At 50.3% G+C, this 25423-nt stretch overlaps 1 protein-coding gene across 2 annotated transcripts in view; it reads left to right on the forward strand.

Annotated features, from left to right (window-relative positions):
* Positions 1–4743: 4743 nt before the first annotated feature.
* Positions 4744–25423, forward strand: part of cpxm1a (carboxypeptidase X (M14 family), member 1a) — a 74136-nt gene continuing 53456 nt past the window's right edge. Inside the window, exons 1-3 of one of the 2 annotated variants that reach the window (XM_063047236.1) lie at positions 4744–4948; positions 7756–7830; positions 8558–8667. In XM_063047236.1, coding sequence (XP_062903306.1) covers positions 4807–4948; positions 7756–7830; positions 8558–8667 — 327 coding nt within the window. In that variant the 5' untranslated portion in view covers positions 4744–4806. The remainder of the gene's footprint in view (positions 4949–7755; positions 7831–8557; positions 8668–25423) is intronic. The other variant, XM_063047234.1, reaches the window with a different exon arrangement.

Genomic DNA, 25423 nt, shown 5'->3' on the forward strand with positions numbered 1-25423 from the left:
CTGGGAGGAAAAAGAGCAGAGACAGACAGAGAATGGAAATGATCGATGGAATAACATCATGGTTAGAAACAGGGGAGGCAACAACTACAATTCAGAGGGTCAGGGACCGTGACGGATGGAGAGACATGATCGCCCATGCCAAATGGCAAGGCACCTGAATGAACGAAAGGGAATTACAGAGCTTCCTGAAGACTGGAAAATTGCAAGTGTCATTCCACTCTTCAAGAAGGGAGAGAGGAAGAAGAAAGGAAACTATTGGCCAGTTAGTCTGGCCTTAGTGGTTGGGAAGATGTTGGAGTCCATTATTACGGATGTGGTCTCATGTACCTGGAGGCACATGATAAAAGAGGCTGTAGTCAGCATGGCTTCCCCAAAGGAAAATCCTGCCTGACAAATCTGTTGGAATTCTTTGAAGAAATAACAAGCAGAGTAGACAAAGGAGAATCAGTGGATGTTGTGTAGTTGGATTTTCAGAATTTCCACACATCAGGCTGTTTAACAAGCTATGGTATTACAGAAAAGATTCTAGCATGGATAGAGCAGTGACTGTTCGGCAGGAGACAGCGAGTGGGAATAAAGGGTTGGCTATCGGCGAATAGCGGTGTTCCGCAGGGGTCTGTGTGCTGGGACTGAATCTTTTTATGTTATATGTCAATGATTTGAATGATGGACTGAGAGCGGGAGGATAAGAGGGAGAGAGGGGGTGAGGATGAGTGGAAGGGAAGAAGCCAGGGGAGCGGAGAAGAGGAGGGGATGATGAGAGGGAGGGATGAAGGAGGGGAGGATTAGAGAGAGGACAGGTGGAATGAGGAGAAGGAGGGAGGATGAGACAGTGAGGAGGGGAGGATGAGAGGGAGAGAGGGGGAGGAGGGGAGGATGAGAACAAGGGAGAGAGGAGTGGAGGATAAGAGGCAGGGAGGGAGGCAGGATGGGAGGATGAGAGGGAGGGAGAGAGTGGTGGAGATTGGGGAGCGTGCAGGGGCGGATGAGAGGCAGGGGTTAGGACAAGATAGTGAAAGGCCGGAGAAGGAGAGAAGATTGAAGGAAGATGGGAAGGGAGGAGGGGTGGATGAAAGATGGGGAGGATGAGAGTGAGCGAGTGAGGAAGAGAGGATGAGGAGGGAGAGGAGAGGATGAGAACAAGGGAGAGAGGAGTGGAGGATAAGAGGCAGGGAGGGAGGGAGAAGGGGAGGATGAGGGAGAGTGGGAGGAAGGGAAAATGAGGGAGAGAGGGGCAAGGGGAGGATTAGAGGGAGTGATGAGGGTGCGATGGTTGAGTGGGAGGGAGGAGGGGAGGGGGAGAGGGAGGGATGAGGGGAGGATGAGAGTGAGGGACGAGGGTAGGATGAGAGGGAGGGACGAGGGGAGGATGAGAGTGAGGGACGAGGGGAGGATGAGAGGGAGGGAAGGAAGAGGAGGATGAGAGGGAGGGATGAGAGGAGGATGAGAGAAAGGGATGAGAGGAGGATGAGAGGGAGGGAAGAGTGGAGGATGAGAGTGAGGGACGAGGGGAGGATGAGAGGGAGGGACAAGGGGAGGATGAGAGGGAGGGACAAGGGGAGGATGAGAGGGAGGGACGAGGGGAGGATGAGAGGGAGTTCAGGAGGATGAGAGGGAGTTGGGGAGGATAAGAGGGAGTTGGGGAGGATGAGAGGGAGTTGGGGAGGATGAGAGGGAGTTGTGGAGGATGAGAGTGAGGGACGAGGGGAGGATGAGAGTGAGGGACGAGGGGAAGATGAGAGTGAGGGACGAGGGGAAGATGAGAGTGAGGGACGAAGGGAGGATGAGAGGGAGGGACGAGGGGAGGATGAGAGGGAGGGACGAGGGGAGGATGAGAGAGAGGGACGAGGGGAGAATGAGAGGGAGTTCAGGAGGATGAGAGGGAGTTGGGGAGGATGAGAGGGAGTTGGGGAGGATGAGAGGGAGTTGGGGAGGATGAGAGGGAGGGAAGAGTGGAGGATGAGAGTGAGGGACGAGGGGAGGAAAGGAGGGAGGGAGGGAAGAGGAGGAGAGGATGAAAGGGAGACAGTCACCCCTAGGCTACAGGAGACGGGTAAATGCGTGACTGTCAGGAGAGGGAAGGGAGAACGTCAGATAGTGGAGAGCAGCCCTGTGGCTGTCCCCCTCAACAATAAATACTTCATTTTGATTGCTGTTGGGGGTGGGGACGACCTACCTGGGGGAAGCGACAGTGGCCGTGTCTCTGGTACTGAGTCTGACCCTGTGGCTCAGAAGGGTAGGGAACTGTAGAGGATGGCAGCAGTGACAGGGGACTCTATAGTTAGTGGGGTCCCATAGGTGATTCTGTGGAAAGAATCCCAGATGGTAGTTTGCTTCCCAGGTGCCAGGGTCTGGGGTGTTTCTGGATGCATCCACGATATCCTGAAAAGGGAGGGTAAGCAGCCGGAGGTCGTGGTAGATATTGGTACCAATGACACAGGTAGGAAAAGGGGGAAGGTCCTGAAAACAGACTACAGGGAGTTAGGAAGGAAGTTGAGAAGCAGGACCTCAGGGGGTAGTAATCGTGGGATTACTGCCTGTGCCAGGTGACAGTGAGTATAGGAATAGAATGAGGTGGAGGATAAATGCGTGGCTGAGGGATTGGAGCTGGGGGCAGGGATTCAGATTTCTGGATCATTGGGACCTCTTTTGGGGCAGGAGTGACCTGTACAAAAAGGGATAGGTTGCACTTGAATCTGAGGGTTATAATTACGGGAAAATTTACTAGAGCTGTTGGGAGTGGTTTAAACTAATATGGCTGTCATACGGTGGGTGTTGATGGCAGACCCAAATGCAAGACACAGACACTGAAGTACTGGGAACTGGACTGGACTAGGCTTGGGGACAGAACTGGACACAGACGAGGAGCTGGGACAGGAACACAGACTTAGGCTAGGACTTTGGCTGGGAAAGCCAGACCCCCAGGACAAGGGACTGGGAACTAGGAGCCTGGGTTTGGGCTCCGAGCCGGAGACTGGACAAGGACCCAGAACCTGGGTCTTGACTCGGGCTTGGACCCCAGAACTAGGCGAGGATATGACGTGGCTACAGGACTGGACGCAGGCTAGGGCTCTTCGATGAAATGGAGGGAGGAGAGGATAATGAAAGGGAGGTAGGAGGGGAGAATTAGAGGGAGGGAGGAGGGGACGATAAGCGAGAGGAGAGGAGGGGATGATGACTGGGAGGGAGGAGAAAATGTTGCTAGTGAACGGGGAGTTTGAGAGGGAGCAGGGGGGTGGGGAGAATTAGAGAGCAGGAGAGGAGGGGAGGATGAGAGGGAGGGAGGAGGGGAAGATGAAAGGGAGGATAGGAGGATGAGAGGAAGGGAGGGAGAGAGGAAGGGAGGGAGAGAGGGAGGGAGGGAACAGTGGAGGATGAGAGAGTGGGGAAGATGGGAGGGAGGGGAAAGGGGGTTTGAGCTAAGGAGGGGAGAGAAGAATGATGGGAGGGAGTGGGGACTATTAGGCAGGGGTGGATGAGAGGGGAGGGAGATGGGGCAGGATGAGCGGGAGGGAGTAGGGGATGATGAGAGAGGGATGGAGGGGGGTAGAGTGAGAGGGATGGAGGAAGGTTGGAAGAAAGAGATTGAGTAAGGGAAGATGAGTGGGATAACAAAGGAAAGCTGGGCAGGAGGGAGGAAGGGTGGATGAGATGGAGGGAGGGGAGGAGACGAATAAAGGGGAGGAGGTGTTGTTGATAAGGAGGGAGGAAAGAGTGGAGGGTAAGAGGGAGGGAGTGAGGAGGAGAAGATGAGTGAGTGAGGGAGCAGGAGGGGGAGGTTGAGAGGGAGTTAGGGAGGAGGGGAGGATGAAATTGAGGGATAAAAGAATGAGAGGGAAGGAGAGTGCAGGGAGGGATGAGGATAGGATGAGAAGGATGGAAGGTGGAGGGGAAGATGAGGGGGAGGGGTGTGGAGAGTGGAGGATGGAGGATGAGGGGGAGGGGTGTGGAGGATGAGAGGGAGGGGTGTGGAGGATGAGGGGGAGGGGTGTGGAGGGTAGGGGAGGGTGTGGAGGATGGAGGATGGGGGAGGGGTGTGGAGGGGGATGGGAGGGGTGTGGAGGATGATGAGGGGGAGGGTGTGGAGGATGGAGGATGAGGGGGAGGGGTGTGGAGGATGGAGGATGGAGGATGGAGGGGATTCAGAGGGCTCGGGTTGGGTGAGCCGGCCGTGAAGGGTTTTTTGGTGGGATTAGGGAGAGACAGACGGGTCTGGGCAATGGGACGGGATCTTGCTTTACCTGAGCGAGGAGTCCTGGATAACCCACCTGGGGGAGAGACGCTGCCCGAGAAGGTGAGGCAACTCGGTCCCTGGCTGAGTGGGGGACGGACGCCGAGCAGATCGGGAGTGAGTCGGAACGGGGGATGACGGACTGGCGGAGAGCGGTGGTGGATTGGGGGGGGGGCCCGTCCCAGGAGGGGAGGGGAGGGGAGGCAGGGCCTGTGTCTCGGTAACAAAAGGGTGAATGACGGGGGGTCCAGCTCCGCGGGGTGAGGTTGTGTTACTTGTTCTGGTTCTGATTTGGGTCCCGGGTTCCCACCCCACCCTCCGCAGTGAACGGTGCCGGTCCGTTTCCTGGTGAGACCCTTGGACGGGGTCCGGTGCCGTAACCCGGGGGTAAGGTGGTGGGGTTAGTTCCATAACCGGAGTTGCGATGGGCGGTCGCGTATTTCGGGGTCCGTATCCGAAATGGGTAGGTGGTTCCGAAACCGGGAAGGGGCGGGCCGGGGGTGGTCCCGGGCGCTCCTGGCACTGACGCCCGCCGCTGGGCTTCCCACTCGGGCTGCCGCCGCCGAGCCGTCGGGATGGAGTCGCCGATCTTCACCCTGCTGCTCGTCCTCTGCCTCCCGGCTGGGCTCCCCGGCGCTTCCATCCCAACGGAGCCGCGAACGTCCCCGGGCCCCGGGACACCCAACTACCCAAAACCGTCCGGCAGCGCGGAGACAGGTGAGACCGGAGCCGGGGGGGTGCGAGTCCGAGCAGCGGGTCTGCTGGTGAGCTGGGTTCCTACCGGATCCTCCGAGCCTTGTGGATCCGCTGTTGTTTAGCCGTCTTATTGTATTTGCTGCTCTAAAGCAACGCCAGGCGAAAATCTGAAACGTGGAGGAACCGACATTCAGGATCGGAGCGAAGTCAAAAATCCGAGGGGGATTTCGGGATCCTCGTGCAGGATTCCCTAAAGGTTCACTTCCAAGTTGAGTCGGTGGTGAGGAAGGCAAATGCAATGTTAGCATTTCATTTGAAGCGGACTAGAATATAAAAGCAGGGATGTGATGCCGAAGGTTGATAAGTGGTGCGTTAGACCGCAGTTGGAGTCTAGTGCGCGGCTTGGGGGCCCCCCATGTGAGAGAAGATGGTGCTAACACTGGAAAGGTTCCAGACGAGGTTCGCGAGAACGATTCCGGGAATGAAAGGGTTAAAGTATTGGGCGCGTTTGATGGTTCCGGAGTTTCGAAGAATGAGGAGGGATTTCATCGAATACTGGACGGCCCGGGTAGAGTGGACGTGGAAAAGCTGTTTCCGACTGGGACGGAGGGGTGGGGAGGAGGTGCGGCGCGAACCCAGAACGGGGCGGGGGGGGCGTCCACTTAGAACGGAAACGAGGAGAGTTTCCTCAGCCGGGGGGCGGTGAGCCTGTGGAATTCGTTGCCGCAGGCGTCTGTGGAGGCCAAGTCACTGGGCATGTTTAATGCGGAGATGAAAGTTTTTTGATCAAGTATTGAAGACCTTCGCTGCAGCAAGAATTAGTAACAGCAAACAAGCTCAACCCCGCAATGGAAGCATCACCTTTGTGAGAGCGACCACAGGCATTCTGGCTCCCACTCACGGCTGGCCAGGAGATCCCACAGCACGGCGTCGAGACCAGACATCCTCCAGAGGTGCACAGCCTCCTGCTGCCGCTGACGGTGCCCCGGGAGGAGGGTCTGTGGAGGCCCGAGAGAGGAAGCTGGCCAGAGATGAGGAGCTGGTCGGTAACCGCTGGCTGTCAGAGGGGCGAAGCGCGTCCCCATTGAAACGGGGCGCCCGGGCTTCGCGGGACAGTCTCTTCACCGAGCCCTCGGTGCATTGGACCCCCGCCGATCCAAGGAGGCAGAAAGCCTCAGGACGGCTCTGGATGAAGTGAGCAAGTCCCTGGCGGTCTGCAGCACAGGCTACCTGAACCCGTCGTGGTTGGATCACCCAGGGCTGGGTGGCCTGGGCCAGGGTGTCTGATGTTGAAACCACCCAGGGTGCAGCAATGATGATGTGAGGGGAGCATCTGGAGATGTATTCATGGAAAAATGGAGCAGAGATTGACAGGGTCTTGATTAACCAGGGAGTGAATGGTTATGAGGAAAGGGCAGGAGACTGGGGCTGCCCCCATGGGATGGCGGAGTAGGTTCAATGGGCCACATGGCCTAATTCTGCACCTATGTCTCATAAAAATAGTTGTTTTGTTCAACCCAAAGACAAAATAAGTAATTAGTGTAAACGAGGCATAGTGAGTTAGCGTTCATGGGTTCATGGCAGAGGGGAAGGAGCTGTTCCAAAAGTGTTGAGTGTGTGTTTTCAGGCTCCTGTACCTCCTCCCTGATGGTAGCAATGGGAACATTGAACATAGAAATCTACAGCACATTACAGGCCCTTCGGCCCACAATGTTGTGATAACCATGTAACCTACTCTGCCTAGAATTTCCCGAGTGCATAGCCCTCTATTTTTCTAAGCTCCATGTACCTACCTAAGAGACTCTTTAAAAAAACCCTATTGTATCCACCTCTATCACCATCACTGGCAGAGCATTCCACATACCCACCACTCTCTGACATCCCCCTTGAACCTACTTCCAAGCACCTTAAGACTATGCCCCCTCGTGTTAGCCATTTCAGCCCTGGAAAAAAGCCTCTGACTATCCACACGATCAATGTCTCTCATCATCTTATACACCTCTATCAGGTCACATCTCATCCTCGGTCACTCCAAGGAGAAAAGGCTGAGTTCACTCAAGCTATTCTCACAATCCAGGCAACATCCTTGTAGATCTCCTCTGCACTCTTTCTATAGTTTCCACATCCTTCCTGTAGTGAGATGACCAGAACTGAACACACTACTCCAAGTGGGGTCTGATTAAGGTCCTATATAGCTGTAACATTACCTCTCGGCTCTTGAACTCAATCCCACAGTTGATGAATGCCAACACACCATACACCTTCTCAACAACACTGTCAACCTGTGCAGCAACTTTGAGTGTCCTATGGATATGGACCCCAAGATCCTTCTGATCCTCCAGACTGCCAAGAGAAGAGAGCATGTCTCACCCTTCCCTGCTGACCCCTCGATGAGGACTGGAGTGTGTTCCCTCAGCTCCTCCATTCCTGACGTCCACAATCACTTCCTTGGTCTCACTAACACTGAGTACAGAGTTGTTGCAGTGACACCACTCACCCGCCTGAACCATCCTGCTCCTGTACGACTGCTTGCCACCATCTAAAATCCTGCCAACACTCGATGGTGCTTGAGCTCTGCCTAGCCACACAGTCATGGGTGTGGAGAGAGAAGAGCAGAAAGGAGCTACAGCGTTGGCGATCAGCGAGGAGGAGCTGTTATGGGTCTGCGGTGTATCCGATGGATTGTTACAGGAGGTTGTAGGCTGGGCAGCGGGGACGTGGGTTGGGGGTGGGTGCAGAGGTTGAAGTTCTGGAAAGGCCATGCTTGATGGCCACAGCCACATTGACCCAGGCTCAGTGACCTCACCTATTCTCTATACATTGTGCAGGGACGCAGAGGTCGAAGGTGGAGGCGCCAGAACACATTCCAGGGGACGTGTCAGATGGATCCGCACGGCAGGAAGGTCAGTCAGGGAGGACGTCTGCTCCCCTCCCCACCCCACCCCCGGGTCTCTGTGGGTTTGCCATCTTCTCCTGGGTCACTGCCTCCAGTCCCTGGGTCTCCATGGGGGTGCTGTATTGTCCCCGGGTGTCTACGAGATCCCATTCTCCCCTTGGGACAACTTCTCCTTCCCCCCCAGGGTCACTGTGGGGTCACTCTCCTCCAAGGTCACTGTGGGGCCACTCTCCTTGGAGGAGAGTGACCTTAGTGATGTCAGGGTCACCATGGGGTCACCTTCTCCCTCTAAGGTCACCACATCGTCCCTGTCCTCCCCCAGCGGTCACCGTCTAATCTCAGAGTCACAGGGCTGGTCCTGTCGGGTTCTGTACAGCACAGGATGATTCCCTCCACCCCCTCAGCTTGTCCTGCCCATCACACCACATGACCCCCAGTTGGCACCTTCCAGTTGTTTCCATTCCCTCCATGAGCTCGATCCTGACCCCAAGGCACTCAGATTCCCTCCACCCCCTTCAGCTCAACCCTCTGCACCCCAACCCCCACATTAGAATATCCCACCCATTCTTCTCGTGGAAAAGATCCCGGAATTCGGGGCCGGTTATCCTGCCAGAGTGAGCAATCCCAGACCACCGGACCACCAGGGCGATGGAGGGGTTAATGTATGAATTGCGTTAATTTATCCACCGGGCCGGGCCCTGCTCTGCTCCCTGACCCCGTGGTGTTTTCTACAGAGTGTCCCCCGCTGGGGTTGGAGTCACTGAGGGTGGAGGACACACAGCTGACAGCCTCCAGCTACCTGAGGGTGGGGCTCGGACCGCACCGGGGGAGGCTCAACATTCAGGTCAGCCTGCCGGAGGGTGTGTGGGTGGAGAGGACGGGAGGGGACAGGTGTGAGGGTGCGTGGGGAAGGGAGGGAGGGGGAGACGGGTGGGGTGGGTGGGGAAGGGTGGGGGAGATGGGTGGGGTGAGTGGGGAAGGGTGGGGGGAGACGGGTGGGGTGTGGGGAAGGGTGGGGGGAAACGGGTGGGGTGAGTGGGGAAGAGTGGACGGGGAGATGGGTGGGAAGGGTGGGGGGAGATGGGTGGGGAAGGGTGGGAGGGGGAGATGGGTGGGGTGGACGGGGAAGAGTGGGAGGGAGAGACGAGTGGGGTGGGGGGGGAGACGGGTGGGGTGGACGGGGACGGGTGGGAGGGGGAGACGGGTGGGTAGGGTGGGGGGGAGACTGGTGGGGTGAGTGGGGAAGGGTGGGGTGTGTGGGGAAGGGTGGGAGGGAGAGACGGGTGGGGTGGACGGGGAAGGGTGGGAGGGGGAGACGGGTGGGTGCGTGGGGAAGGGTGGGAGGGGGAGATGGGTGGGTGGGGTGAGTGCGGAAGGGTGGGAGGGGGAGACGGGTGGGGTGTGTGGGGAAGGGTGGGAGGGAGAGACGGTTGGGGTGGACGGGGAAGGGTGGGAGGGGGAGACGGGTGGGTGCGTGGGGAAGGGTGGGGGGAGACGGGTGGGGTGGACAGGGAAGGGTGGGAGGGGGATATGGGTGGGGAAGGGTGGGAGAGCTTGTAGATGGGAGGGGGAGATGAGTAGAAGAGTGTAAGTGGGAGAGGATATGGTATGGGAGGAGAGCGAAGGGTGGGTCATATTGGGAGGGAAGATAAAGGAGGAGAAATGAGGAACGGATTGTAGATGGGAGGGAGTAGATTGGTGGTTTGTACTGGGGAAAGCTGTGGGGAGGGTGTTAGTTGTTCAGGACGCGGGAAGGGTGTTAGAGGTGGGTGCTCTGGGGAAGGGTATTGGTTGTGCAGGGAGGGGGGAGATTGGAGGGTTTACTGGAGAAGAGTGTGTGGAAGGTATTAGTTTTACCTGGAGTGGTGAAGTGGATGGATTATACTGAGGAAAGGAGTGGGAGGGTGCTCATTGTACTTGAGGGGGTGTTGGTGAATTGTACTGGGGGAAGGGTGTGGGGAGGCTGTTAGTTTTACGGGAGGGGGGTGTGGCTGGGTTCTATGGGGAAAGGGTGTGAGGAAGGATGTTTATTGTACAGGGAGGGGGTGGTGGGTGGATTGTGCTGGGGAGGGGGTTTATTGTACAATGGGGGGCAGATGGGTGGATTGTACAGGGGAAGAGCGTGGGAAGGTATTAGTTGTACGGGGGGGCAGATGGATATATTGTAATGGGAAAGGGTGACAGTTGTACAGGGAGAGGAGAGGGGGTGGATTGTACTGGGGATGGGTGTTGGGAGGGTGTTAGTTGTTCCGGAAGAGGAGAGGTGGGTGAATTGTACTGGGGATGGGTGTTGGGAGGGTGTTAGTTGTACAGGGAGGGGAGAGGTGGGTGGATTGTACTGGGGTTAGGGTGTGGGGTGTTGCTCATTGTGCAAGGAGGGGTAGGTTTGTGGTTGTACTGGGGAAGGTTTTCATTGTACTGGGAGGGGGAAATGGGTTGTGTGGGTGAAGCAGCTGAATTGGTTGAGCAGAGAAACACAAGGGACACCAGGAACAGAAACTGGCATTCAGAAGAATGAGGGGTGACGTCGTTGAAACCTGTCGAATGGTTAAGGCCTCAATACAGTGGATGTAAAGAGGATGGTTTCTGTGGTTGGAGAGCCCAAGACCAGAGGACACAGCCTCAGACCCAAGGGGCATCCTTTTAGAATGGAGATGAGGAGTTTCTTCAGCCAGAGAGTGGTGAATCTGTGGAATTCGTTGGAACCACTGTCGGGTGTGGAGGCCAAGTCTTTATGTGTATCTAACGCAGAGGTTGATAGATTCTTGATTGGTAATAGTATGAAGGGACAGGGGAAGGCAGGAGATTGGGGCTGAGAGGGAAATTAGATCAGCCATGATGAGTTGGTGGAGCAAGTTCGATGGGCCAAATGGCCTAATTTTGTTCCTGTATCTTAATGTCTTATGGGGTGGGTGGAGAGAAGTTAGTGTCATTTCAGGCCTAAACCTTGCACCAGTTCTTTGCAGCCTCTTGTGTCATCCCGGATAGCGAAGTATTCACCCTGGTGGCAGAGGGGTCGGGTGGAGGGTGCACGGCAGTGGTTCATGGTGAGGAGTGAGATGGTTAGCAGTGACCTCCTGTTTGAGTACTGTTGGAGGGGACAGCTTACCCGGGGGAAGCAACAGTGGCCCTGCCTCCGGCACAGAGTCTGGCCCTGTAGCTCAGAAGGGTAGGGCAAGAAAGAGGAGGGCAGTTGTGATAGGGGACTCGATAGTAAGGGGGTCAGATAGGTGATTCTGTGGACGCAGTCCAGACACCCGGATGGTAGTTTGCCTCCCTGGTGCCAGGGTCCGGGATATTTCTGATCGTGTCCAAGATATCCTGAAGTGGGAGGGTGAGGAGCCAGAGGTCGTGGTACATATAGGTACCAATGACATAGGTAGGAAAAGGGATGAGGTCCTGAAAGGAGAATATAGGGAGCTAGGAAGGGAGTTGAGAAAAAGGACCGCAAAGGTAGTAATCTCGGGATTACTGCCTGTGCCACGCGACAGTGAGAGTAGGAATGCGATGAGGTGGAGGATAAATGCGTGGCTGAGGGATTGGAGCAGGGGGCAGGGATTCAAGTTTTTGGATCATTGGGACCTCTTTTGGTGCAGGCGTGACCTGTACAAAAAGGACGGGTTACACTTGAATCCTAGGGGGACCAATATCCTGGCAGGGAGATTAGCGGGGGCTACTGAGGTGACTTTAAACTAGAATGGTTGGGGGGTGGGAATCAAATTAAAGAGGCTAGGCGTGAGGAGGTTAGTTCACAACAGAGGGATGGGAACCAGTGCAGAGAGACAGAGGTGTGTAAAGTGAGCGTAGAAGCAAAAAGTACAAAGGAGAAAAGTAAAAGTGGCAGGCCGACAAATCCAGGGCAAGCATTAAAAAGGGCCACTTTTCAACATAATTGTATAAGGGCTAAGAGAGTTGTAAAAGAGCGCCTGAAGGCTTTATGTGTCAGTGCAAGGAGCATTCGTAATAAGGTGGATGAATTGAAAGTGCAGATTGTTATTAATGATTATGATATAGTTGGGATCACAGAGACATGGCTCCAGGGTGACCAGGGATGGGAGCTCAACGTTCAGGGATATTCAATATTCAGGAGGGATAGACATGAAGGAAGGGGAGGTGGGGTGGCGTTGCTGGTTAAAAAAGAGATTAACGCAATAGAAAGGAAGGACATAAGCCGGGAAGATGTGGAATCGATATGGGTAGAGCTGCGTAACACTAAGGGGCAGAAGACGCTGGTGGGAGTTGTGTACAGGCCACCTAACAGTAGTAGTGAGGTCGGAGATGGTATTAAACAGGAAATTAGAAATGTGTGCAATAAAGGAACAGCAGTTATAATGGGTGACTTCAATCTACATGTAGACTGGGTGAACCAAATTGGTAAAGGTGCTGAGGAAGAGGATTTCTTGGAACGTATGCGGGATGGTTTTTTTGAACCAACATGTCGAGGAACCGACTAGAGAGCAGGCTATTCTGGACTGGGTTTTGAGCAATGAGGAAGGGTTAATTAGCGATCTTGTCGTGAGAGGCCCCTTGGGTAAGAGTGACCATAATATGGTGGAATTCTTCATTAAGATGGAGAGTGACATAGTTAATTCAGAAACAAAGGTTCTGAACTTAAAGAGGGGTAACTTTGAAGGTATGAGACGTGAATTAGCTAAGATAGACTGGCAAATGACACTTAAAGGATTGACGGTGGATATGCAATGGCAAGCATTTAAAGGTTGCATGGATGAACTACAACAATTGTTCATCCCAGTTTGGCAAAAGAATAAATCAAGGAAGGTAGTGCACCCGTGGCTGACAAGAGAAATTAGGGATAGTATCAATTCCAAAGAAGTAGCATACAAATTAGCCAGAGAAAGTGGCTCACCTGAGGACTGGGAGAAATTCAGAGTTCAGCAGAGGAGGACAAAGGGCTTAATTAGGAAGGGGGAAAAAGATTATGAGAGAAAACTGGCAGGGAACATAAAAACGGACTGTAAAAGCTTTTATAGATATGTAAAAAGGAAAAGACTGATAAAGACAAATGTAGGTCCCCTGCAGACAGAAACAGGTGAATTGATTATGGGGAGCAAGGACATGGCAGACCAATTGAATAATTACTTTGGTTCTGTCTTCACTAAGGAGAACATAAATAATCTTCCAGAAATAGTAAGGGACAGAGGGTCCAGTGAGATGGAGGAACTGAGTGAAATACATGTTAGTAGGGAAGTGGTGTTAGGTAAATTGAAGGGATTGAAGGCAGATAAATCCCCAGGGCCAGATGGTCTGCATCCCAGAATGCTTAAGGAAGTAGCCCAAGAAATAGTGGATGCATTAGTGATAATTTTTCAAAACTCGTTAGATTCTGGACTAGTTCCTGAGGATTGGAGGGTGGCTAATGTAACCCCACTTTTTAAAAAAGGAGGGAGAGAGAAACCGGGGAATTATAGGCCGGTTAGCCTAACATCAGTGGTGGGGAAACTGCTGGAGTCAGTTATCAAGGATGTGATAACAGCACATTTGGAAAGCGGTGAAATGATCGGACAAAGTCAGCATGGATTTGTGAAAGGAAAATCATGTCTGACGAATCTCATAGAATTTTTTGAGGATGTAACTAGTAGAGTGGATAGGGGAGAACCAGTGGATGTGGTATATTTGGATTTTCAAAAGGCTTTTGACAAGGTCCCACACAGGAGATTAGTGTGCAAACTTAAAGCACACGGTATTGGGGTAAGGTATTGGTGTGGGTGGAGAATTGGTTAGCAGACAGGAAGCAAAGAGTGGGAATAAACGGGACCTTTTCAGAATGGCAGGCGGTGACTAGTGGGGTACCGCAAGGCTCAGTGCTGGGACCCCAGTTGTTTACAATATATATTAATGACTTGGATGAGGGAATTAAATGCAGCATCTCCAAGTTTGCGGATGACACGAAGCTGGGTGGCAGTGTTAGCAGTGAGGAGGATGCTAAGAGGATGCAGGGTGACTCGGATAGGTTGGATGAGTGGGCAAACTCATGGCAGATGCAATTTAATGTGGATAAATGTGAAGTTATCCACTTTGGTGGCAAAAATAGGAAAACAGATTATTATCTGAATGGTGGCCGATTAGGAAAAGGGGAGGTGCAACGAGACCTGGGTGTCATTATACACCAGTCATTGAAAGTGGGCATGCAGGTACAGCAGGCGGTGAAAAAGGCGAACGGTATGCTGGCATTTATAGCGAGAGGATTCGAGTACAGGAGCAGGGAGGTACTACTGCAGTTGTACAAGGCCTTGGTGAGACCACACCTGGAGTATTGTGTGCAGTTTTGGTCCCCTAATCTGAGGAAAGACATCTTTGCCATAGAGGGAGTACAAAGAAGGTTCACCAGATTGATTCCTGGGATGGCAGGTCTTTCATATGAAGAAAGACTGGATGAACTGGGCTTGTACTCGTTGGAATTTAGAAGATTGAGGGGGGATCTGATTGAAACGTATAAGATCCTAAAGGGATTGGACAGGCTAGATGCGGGAAGATTGTTCCCGATGTTGGGGAGGTCCAGAACGAGGGGTCACAGTTTGAGGATAGAGGGGAAGCCTTTTAGGACCGGGATTAGGAAAAACTTCTTCACACAGAGAGTGGTGAATCTGTGGAATTCTCTGCCACAGCAAACTGTTGAGGCCAGTTCATTGGCTACGTTTAAGAGGGAGTTAGATATGGCCCTTGTGGCTACAGGGGTCAGGGGGTATGGAGGGAAGGCTGGGTTCTGAGTTGGATGATCAGCCATGATCATAATAAATGGCGGTGCAGGCTCGAAGGGCCGAATGGCCTACTCCTGCACCTATTTTCTATGTTTCTATGTTTCTGTGTTTATGTCTGGAGTCCTGAAGGGGTCGGGGGGGGCAGTGACCCACTCCACTGGGAACGAGACAGGAATTATCAGAGCAGGTTGAAGAAGGACGATGTTACTGTAGGTGTACATCATGCACAAGGGATGTCAGCAGGGTTCTGTGAGAGAGGACACAAGGAAGAGTGGCCGCGGAAAATGTGACATCGCCTAGGATATCGTTTGGGACTCCACAGTCGCGTAGCAGTTAGCATGACAATGTGACAGGCTGGGGTGTCGGAGTTCAGAGTTCCATCCCTATGTCATCTTTAAGGAGTGCGTAAGCTCCTTCCTGTGTGCCCTGGTTTCTCCCTGCAGTCCAAAGATGTCCTGGTTAATAGGTTAATTAGTTATTGTAAATTGTTCTGTGATTCGGCTAGGGTTAAATCAAGGGTTGCTGGTCAGTAAAGCTTGTTGGACAGAAGGACCCAAAAGATTGGGGCCACTAGAGAGGGTCATGGCAGAGCAAAAGTGGAAGGCTATGTGAGAGGGAAGAGCAAGACTGATCTTAGTCGTGGGCTGAAGGGACTGTCGTGTGTTCTAATATTCTATGCAGTAAAGGTTACTGCAGAGGGTGGAAGTGGTGATGTAAGGATGAGATAGAGCCCTACAATACAGTTACAGGCCCTTTGGTGCAACTCCCCGTGTCCACCCAGATGCCCATCCAAGCTGGACCCATTTGCCCACTTTGACCCATAACCTTTCCTATCCATTTACTGGTACAACTGTCTTTTAAATGTTACAAATAGAAACATAGAACCAGCCAATGGCAGCTCACTGCACAATCATTCTACCCCTTGCATGAGGAAAACATCCTATTAAAGATCTCCATCTCACCTTAAACTTGTGCCTTCTGGACCTTGATAGACCAACCCTGGGAAAAACACTGAGCAGATAAATGTTATTTGGACTGAGGGGGAGGAGGCCCCTGGGGCCTATGGGCAGGTTAGCGAGTGAGAAGGGTTCAGCGGGTGGGGTCTGATGGGTACATCTGGTCCAGCGTAGAGAGCTGGGTCTCTGCTCTGCATACCTAGTGCGGGCAGGGCAGGTGACAAGGTCCGTGACATGGGAGAGTTCCTGAAATTCCCGTCTCCGGGTACGTGGGCAGCTGGTCTTTCTGATCAACAGCAAGTTGGGCAAACAAATCAAAAGCAGATGTTATCATCACTGATATATGTTGTGAAGTTTGTTTTATGGCAGCAGAACATAGAAGTTAACATAAATTACAATAAGACAAATAGTAGATTCCAGTTCTCAAGACCCATTGGGACCAGTACATCTTGCCCAATTAAGCAACTGCCCCAATTAGCCAAAGTTCCAATGAAATAGTTAGAAAGATATTAAAAAAAACTCATTTTGAGTAACGTCTTTCTGTCTTTCTTTCCTTCTGTCTCTGTCTCTGGAGACAGCTTATCCACTGATGTCTACTATAAGCCTACTGACTCTCACAGCTATCTGGACTATTCCTCTTCTCACCCTGTCTCTTGCAAAAACGCCATCCCCTTCTCGCAATTCCTCCGTCTCCGCCGCATCTACTCTCAGGATGAGGCTTTTCATTCTAGGACGAAGGAGATGTCTTCCTTTTTTAAAGAAAGGGGCTTCCCTTCCTCCACTATCAACTCTGCTCTTAAACGCATCTCTCCCATTTCACGTACACCTGCTCTCACTCCATCCTCCCACCACCCCACTAGGAATAGGGTTCCCCTGGTCCTCACCTACCACCCCACCAGCCTCCGGGTCCAACATAATATTCTCCGTAATTTCTGCCACCTCCAACGGGATCCCACCACTAAGCACATCTTTCCCTCCCCCCTCTCTCTGCATTCCGCAGGGATCGCTCCCTACACAACTCCCTTGTCCATTCGTCCCCCCCATCCCTCCCCACTGATCTCCCTCCTGGCACTTATCCGTGTAAGCGGAACAAGTGCTACACATGCCCTTACACTTCCTCCCTTACCACCATTCAGGGCCCCAAACAGTCCTTCCAGGTGAGGCAACACTTCACCTGTGAGTCTACTGGGGTGATATACTGCGTCCGGTGCTCCCGATGTGGCCTTTTATATATTGGCGAGACCCGACGCAGACTGGGAGACCGCTTTGCTGAACATCTACGCTCTGTCCGCCAGAGAAAGCAGGATCTCCCAGTGGCCACACATTTTAATTCCACATCCCATTCCCATTCTGACATGTCTATCCACGGCCTCCTCTACTGTAAAGATGAAGCCACACTCAGGTTGGAGAAACAACACCTTATATTCCGTCTGGGTAGCCTCCAACCTGATGGCATGAACATCGACTTCTCTAACTTCCGCTAATGCCCCACCTCCCCTCGTACCCCATCTGTTACTCATTTTTATGCACACATTCTTTCTCTCACTCTCCTTTTTCTCCCTCTGTCCCTCTGAATATACCTCTTGCCCATCCTCTGGGTCCCCCCCCCCTTGTCTTTCTTCCTGGACCTCTTGTCCCATGATCCTCTTGTATCCCTTTTGCCAATCACCTGTCCAGCTCTTGGCTCTACCCCTCCCCCTCCTGTCTTCTCCTATCATTTTGGATCTCCCCCTCCTCCTCCCACTTTCAAATCCCTTACTCACTCTTCCTTCAGTTAGTCCTGACGAAGGGTCTCGGCCTGAAATGTCGACTGTACCTCTTCCTAGAGATGCTGGCTGGCCTGCTGTGTTCACCAGCAACTTTGATGTGTGTTGCTTGAATTTCCAGCATCTGCAGAATTCCTGTTGTTTTTTGAGTATCGTGTTTATTTTAATTTGTATTTTAATGAAAAATTGGAACACTATCCATACAATGGTTTCAACAGTAAGCTGGGTGTTCGAGAGTGTCAGGGGCCATTAGTGGGTGAAGTTACCATCACTAGGGAGAAGGTGCTTGGGAAACTGAAAGGTCTGAAGTCACCTGCACCATGTAGTGTACACTCTGGGGTTCTGAAAAAGGTGGTGAAGGGATCACAGAGACATCAGTAATCAGCTTTTAAGAGTTAATGGATTCTGGAATGATTCCAGAGGACTGGAAAATTGGAAATGTCACTACACTCTTCAGGAATGGAGAGAGGTAGATGAAAGGAAATTATAGACCAGTTAGTCTGACCTCAGTCCTTGGGAAGATGTTGGAATCAATTGTTAAGGATGAGGTTTCATAGGAAGAGAGAATTTAGAGAGCTGGGTAGGAAGCTGAAAAGCAGGACCTCCAGGGTAGTAATCTCAGGATTGCTGCCTGTGCTACGTACTAATGAGCATAAGAATAGCATAATCAGGAATATTAATGTGTGGCTGAGTGGTGTAGGGGGCAGGGCTTCAGATTCCTGGATCATTGGGGCCTCTTCTGGGGGAGGTACGACCTGTACCAAAAGGACGGGTTACTCCTGAACCCAAAGGGGTCCAATATCCTAGCGGGCAGGTTTAACAGAGCTGTGGGGGAGGGTTTAAACTAATTTGGCAGGGGATGGGAAGTGGAGTGATAGGGCTGAGAAAGGGGAAAACAGAAATAAATCAAAGATAGCGTGCAACAGAGATGATAGAAAGGACAGGCAGGAGATGAGTCATAATCACAGCCAGTGAGATGAGTTACAGGGAAATAGAGGCATGGTGCAGTTAAAACAGAAAGCAACAAATACTGGATGGAGAGTGTTGTACAGTGTATTTGAATGCATGCAGCATTCGTTGGAATTTAGAAGATTGAGGGGGGATCTGATTGAAACGTATAAAATCCTAAAGGGATTGGACAGGCTAGATGCAGGAAGATTGTTCGCGATGTTGGGGAAGTCCAGAACAAGGGGTCACAGTTTGAGGATAAAGGGGAAGCCTTTTAGGACTGAGATGAGGAAAAACTTCTTCACACAGAGAGTGGTGAATCTGTGGAATTCTCTGCCACAGGAAACAGTTGAGGCCAGTTCATTGGCTATATTTAAGAGGGAGTTAGATATGGCCCTTGTGGCTAAAGGGATCAGGGGGTATGGCGGGAAGGCTGGTACATGGTTCTGAGTTGGATGATCAGCCATGATCACACTGAATGGCAGTGCAGGCTCGAAGGGCCGAATGGCCTACTCCTGCACCTATTTTCTATGTTTCTATAAGAAGTAAAATGGACGATCTTGAAATTCAGCTACAGATTGGCAAGTATGACGTTGTGGCCGTCTCTGAAACTCGGCTAAAGGATGGCTGCCATTGGGAGCTGAATGTCCAAGGATATACGGTGTATTGGAAAGATAGGTTAGTAGGCAGAGGGGGTGGTGTGGCCCTGTGTATGAGAAATAATATTAAATCATTAGAAAGGGATGACATAGGATTGGAAGGTGTAGAGTCTCTATGGGATGAGTAAATAAATGGTAAGGGTAAAAGGACCCTAATGACAGTTGTATACAGGCCTCCAAACAGCAGCCGGGATGTGGATTACAAATTTCAGCAGGAGATAGAAAAGGCGTGTCAGAAAGGCAATGTCATGATAATCGTTGGGGATTTTAACATGAAAGTGGATTGGGAAAACCAGGTCTGTACTGGACCTTGATACAGAATTTTGTAGAATGTCTAAGGGGCGGCTTTTTAGAACATCTTGCTGTTGAGCCCACTAGGGAATCAGCTGTGCTGGATTCGGTGTTGTGCAATGATCAGGAGGTGATAAGAGAGCTTAAGGTTAAGGAACCCTTAGGGAACAGTGATCACAATATGATCGAGTTCACTTTGAAAATTGAGAGGGATAAAGTAAAGTCCAATGTGTTGGTATTTCAGTGGAATAAAGGAAATTACAATGGCATGAGAGGGGAACTGGCTAAGGTTGACTGGAAAGGGGCACTAGCAGGAAGGACAGCAGAGCAGCAATGGCTGGAGTTCCTGTGAAAAATGAGGGAAGTGCAAGACAGATATATTCCAATTAAGATGAAGGACACCACCATGGCTGACAAGTGAAGTCAGCCAAAGTAAAAGCAAAAGAGAGGGCATATAAGGAAACCAAAGCTAGTGGGAAGATAAAGGATTGGGAAGCTTTTAAAAACTTGCAGAAGGAAACTAAGAAGGTCATTAGGAAGGAAAAGATGAATTAAGAAAGGAAGCTGGCGACTATCAAAGAAGATACTGAAAGCTTTTTTAATTACATAAAGGGTTGAGGGTAGATATAGGGCGAACAGAAAATGATGCTGGAGATATTGTAACGAGAGACGCAGAAATGGCAGAGGAACGGAATGCGTATTTTGCATCAGTCTTCACAGTGGAAGACATCTGCAGTATACCGGACATTCAAGAGTGTCAGGGAAGTGAAGTTTGTGCAGTGAAAATTATGACTAAAAAGGTGCTCAGGAAGCTTAATGGTCTGAGGGTGGATAAACGTAGAAACATAGCAAACCTACAGCACAATACAGGCACTTCGGCCCACAAGGCTGTGCCAAGCATGTCCTTACCTTAGAAATTACCTAGGGTTACCCATAGCCCTCTATTATTTTTTAGCTTCAAGTACCTATACAAGAGTCTCTGAAAAGCCCCTATTGTATCTGCCTCCACCACGGTTGCCAGTCGCTCATTCCACACACTCACCACTCTCTGCGTAAAAAAAAAACTTACCCCTGACATCTCCATTGTACCTACCTCCAAGCACCTTAAAACTGTGCCCTCTTGTGTTAGCTATTTCAGCCCTGGGAAAAAGCCTCTGACTATCCACATGATCAATGCCTCTCATCATCTTATACGCCTCTATCAGGTCACCTCTCATTCTCCGTCACTCCAAGGAGAAAAGACCAAGTTCACTCAACCTATTTTCATAAGGCATGCTCCCCAATCCAGGCAACATCCTTGTAAATCTCCTCTGCACCCTTTCCATGGTTTCCACATCCTTCCTGTAGTGAGGCGACCAGAACTGAACACAGTACTCCAAGTGGGGTCTGACCAGGGTCCTATATAGCTGCAACATTACCTCTCGGCTCTTAAACTCAATCCCACGATTGATGAAGGCCAATGCACCGTATACCTTCTTAACCACAGAGTCAACCTGCACAGCAGCTTTGAGTGTCCTATGGACTCGGACCCTAAGATCCTTCTGATCCTCCACACTGCCAAGAGTCTTAACATTACTGCTATATTCTGTCATCATATTTGACCTACCAAAATGAACCACCTCACACTTATCTGGGTTGAACTCCATCTGCCACTTCTCAGCCCAGTTTCTGATCCTATCAATGTCCTGCTGTAACCTCTGTCAGCACTCCACACTATCCACAACACCTCCAACCTTTGTGTCATCAGCAAATTTACTAACCCATCCCTCCACTTCCTCATCCAGGTCATTTATAAAAATCACGAAGAGTAAGGGTCCCAGAACAGATCCCTGATGCACACCACTGGTCACCGACATCCATACAGAATATGACCCATCAACAACCACTCTTTGCCTTCTGTGGGCAAGCCAGTTCTGGATCCACAAAGCAATGTCCCCTTGGATCCCATGCCTCTTTAATTTCTCAGTAAGCCTTGCATGGGGTACTTTATCAAATGCCTTGCTGAAATCCATATATGCTACATCTACTGCTCTTCCTTCATCAATGTGTTTAGTCACATCCTTAAAAAAATTCAATATGGCTTGTAAGGCACAACCTGCCTTTCACAAAGCCATGCTGACTATTCCTAATCATATGCCTCTCCAAATGTTCATAAATCCTGCCTCTCAGGATCTTCTCCATCAACTTACCAATGACTGAAGTAAAACTCACTGGTCTATAATTTCCTGGGCTATCTCTACTGCCTTTCTTGAATAAGGGAATGACATCTGCAACCTTCCGATCCTCCGGAACCTCTCCCATCCCCATTGATGGTGCAAAGATCATCGCCAGAGGCTCAGAAATCTCCTCCCTCGCCTCCCACAGTAGCCTGGGGTACATCCTGTCTGGTCCCGGTGACTTATCGAACTTGATGCTCTCCAAAAGTTCCAGCACATCCTCTTTCTTAATGTCTACATGCTCAAGCTTTTCAGTCCACCGTAAGTCATCCCTACAATCGCCAAGATCCTTTCCTGTAGTGAATACTGAAGCAAAGTATTCATTAAGTATCTCTGCTATCTCCTCCAGTTCCATACACATTTTTGCACTGTCACACTTGATTGGTCCTATTCTCTCACGCCTTATCCTCTCCTGGGTAAATCTCCTGGACCTGATGGAATGCACTCTCGGGTTCTGAAGGAAGCAGCTGGAGAGATTGTGGTGGCCTTTACAATCTTTCAATAATCGATAAATTCCGGCATTGTACCGGATGACTGGAACATTGCAAATGTCACTCCGCTATTTAAGAAGGGTGAGAGGCAGCAGAAAGGAAACTATAGACCTGTTAGCCAGACATCAGTGGTTGGGAAGTTGTTGGAATTGATTGTTAGGGATGAGATTACAGAGTACCTGGAGGCACATGACAAGATGGGCCAAAGCCAGCATGGTTTCCTGAAAGGAAAATCCTGCCTGACAAACCTACTGCAATTCTTTGAGGAAATTACAAGCAGGGTAGAGAAAGGAGATGCAATAGACATGGTGTACTTGGATTTTCAGAAGGCCTTTGACAAGGTGCCACACATGAGGCTGTTTAGCAAGATAAGAGCCCATGGAATTACAGGGAAGTTACTAACATGGGTGGAGCATCAGCTGGTCGGCAGAAAACAGAGAGTGGGAATAAAGGGATCCTATTCTGGCTGGCTGCCGGTTACCAGTGGAGTTCCACAGGGGTCGGTGTTGGGACCGCTGCTTTTTACAATGTATGTCAATGATTTGGATTACAGTATTAATGGATTTGTGGCTAAATTTGTGGATGATGCAAAGATAGGTGGAGGAGCGGGTAGTGTTGAGGAAGCAGAGATCCTGCAGAGAGACTTAGATAGTTTCGGGGAATGGGCAAAGAAGTGACAAATGAAATACAATGTTGGAAAGTGTATGGTCATGCACTTTGCTGGATGAAATAAATGACCAGATTATTATTGAGATGGAGAGAGAATTCAAAATGCAGAGATGTGAAAAGGACTTGGGAGTCCTTGTGCAAGATATCCTAAAGGTTAACCTCAAGGTTGAGTCAGTGGTGAAGAAGGTGAATGCAATGTTGGCATTTATTTCTAGAGGTATAGAATATAAGAGCAGGAATGTGATGTTGAGGCTCTATAAGGCACTCGTGAGACCACACTTGGAGTACTGTGTGCAGTTTTGGGCTCCTTATTTTAGTAAGGATATACTGACATTGGAGAGGGCTCAGAGAAGATTCACAAGAGTGATTCCAGGAATGAGAGGATTACCATATGAGGAACATCTGGCAGCTCTTGGGCTGTATTCCCTGGAGTTCAGGAGAATGAGGGGCGATCTCATAGAAATATTCCAAATGTTAAAAGACCTGAACAGATTAGATGTGGTTAAGTTATTTCCCATGATAGGGGAGTCTAGAACAAGAGGGCACGACTTCAGGTTTGAAAGACATCCATTTAGAATCAGAGTCAGGTTTATTGTCACCGGCATGTGACGTGAAATTTGTTAACTTAACAGCAGTTCAATGCAATACATAATCTAGCAGACAGAGAAAAAAAAAATACATAATAAAATAAAAATAAAATAAAACATAATAAATAAACAAGTAAATCAATTACTTATTTGAATAGATTTTTAAAAATGTGCAAAAAACAGAAATACTATATATTAAAAAAAATGACGTCATGTCTAAGGATTCAATGTCCATTTGGGAATCGGATGGCAGAGGGGAAGAAGCTGTTCCTGAATCACTGAGTGTGCGTCTTCAGGCTTCTGTATCTCCTACCTGTTGTAACCGTGAGAAAAGGGTATGTCCTGGGTGCTGGAGGTCCTTAATAATGGACGCTGCCTTTCTGTTCCTTGAAGATGTTCTGGGTACTTTGTAGACTGGTGCCCAAGATGGAGCTGACTGAGACATGAAGAAATCACATTAGTCAGAGGGCAGTAAATCTGTGGAATGTGTTGCCATGAGCGGCTGTCATTGTCATTGGGTGTACTTAAGGCAGAGATAACTTGGTTCTTGATTAGCCAGGGCCTCAAACGGTATGGGGATGGTGAATCTGTGGAATTCATTGCTGTAGAGCCCAAGTCATTGGGTATACTTAAAACAGATGTGTTAGGTTCTCGATCAGACAGAGCATAAAGAGTTACTGGGAGACGGACGGCAGGAGAGGGGTTGTGAGGGAAATGGTTCAGCTGTGATGGAATGGTGGAGCAGACTGTGCCGAGTGGCTAGATTCTGGTCTAGCTCCAGTATTATAAAACTGTTTTCATTTCGAAGAGTTATCGACAAAGGAACTCATCCAGTGTACGCTGCTGTTCTCTTTTGATTGACTGTAAAAGAACAAAGTCAGCACAGACACCGAGTGCAGATAGTGGCCTGCTTTCATAGTGTGCTTTTGATGATTGCATCCTCCAAATCGTTTTCACTGTAACATTCATGATGACTGTCGATATCGGCAAAATCTTTGTGGTTGCTAACTTGTTGAAGTGGTGAAATCATTTTGATTTCACTCCTGTCATTTCTGCCATATCCAAGCCTGTAGTGAGCAAAACAGTTCTTTCAATCCTGCAATCATTTTCATGAACCTCAGTACTTTTGTATTTTCTCTCCATTTAGAAAATAGTCAACCCTTTTACTTCTACCAAAGTGTATGAGCATACACTTCCCGATACTGTGTTCCATCTGCCATTTCTTTGCCCATTCTCCTAAACTGCCTCAGTCCTTCTGTAACCTCCCTGCTTCCTCAACAATACCAGTCTTTGTATCGCCTGCACACTTGACCACAAAGCCGTCAATACGTCACCCTACGGGATAGTGTGAAAAGAAGCAGTAAATGAAGGGGGTCCCAGCAATTCACTCGATTAGTTTTTGTACTTTGAGAGTTGTCCCAAATAAGTGGCTGCCCCAATTGACTGATAGCCCAACTAACCAGAATATACCTTATATAGTCTAAAATTAAATGAATAGTGCAAGAGAGAGGAATAACAAGGTAGTTCAGAAATGTGATAGCGGAGGGGAAGAAACTGTTTTTAAAACATTGAGTGTGCATTTCTCCACGGGCCGTCTCCTCACCAAGACTGCAGGTGCGATGAGGCCCAGTAGGAAAGTCCACTGGACTGATCCCGCGAATGGACAACTGTCCTGTGAGGGACGATCGGGCAGGAATGGGTTAGACCGTCTGAGAGAATGGACAACTATCCTGTGAGGGACGATTGAGTAGGAATGGGTTAGACCGTCTGAGAGAATGGACAACTATCCTGTGAGGGACGATCGGGCAGGAATGGGTTAAACCATCAGATAGAATGGACAACTATCCTGTGAGGGACGATTGGGCAGGAATGGGTTAAACCATCAGATAGAATGGACAACTATCCTGTGAGGGACGATTGAGTAGGAATGGGTTAGACCGTCTGAGGGAATGGACAACTATCCTGTGAGGGACGATCGGGCAGGAATCGGTTAGACCGTCTGACAGAATGGACAACTGTCCTGTGAGGGACGATCGGGCAGGAATGGGTTAGACCGTCTGACAGAATGGACAACTATCCTGTGAGGGACGATTGAGTAGGAATGGGTTAGACCGTCTGACAGAATGGACAACTATCCTGTGAGGGACGATTGAGTAGGAATGGGTTAGACCGTCTGACAGAATGGACAACTGTCCTGTGAGGGACGATCGGGCAGGAATGGGTTAGACTGTCTGACAGAATGGACAACTATCCTGTGAGGGACAATCGAGCAGGAATGGGTTAAACCGTCAGATAGAA

The sequence above is a fragment of the Mobula hypostoma genome, chromosome 4, assembly GCF_963921235.1.
Source record: "Mobula hypostoma chromosome 4, sMobHyp1.1, whole genome shotgun sequence".
Taxonomy (NCBI): Eukaryota; Metazoa; Chordata; class Chondrichthyes; order Myliobatiformes; family Myliobatidae; genus Mobula; species Mobula hypostoma.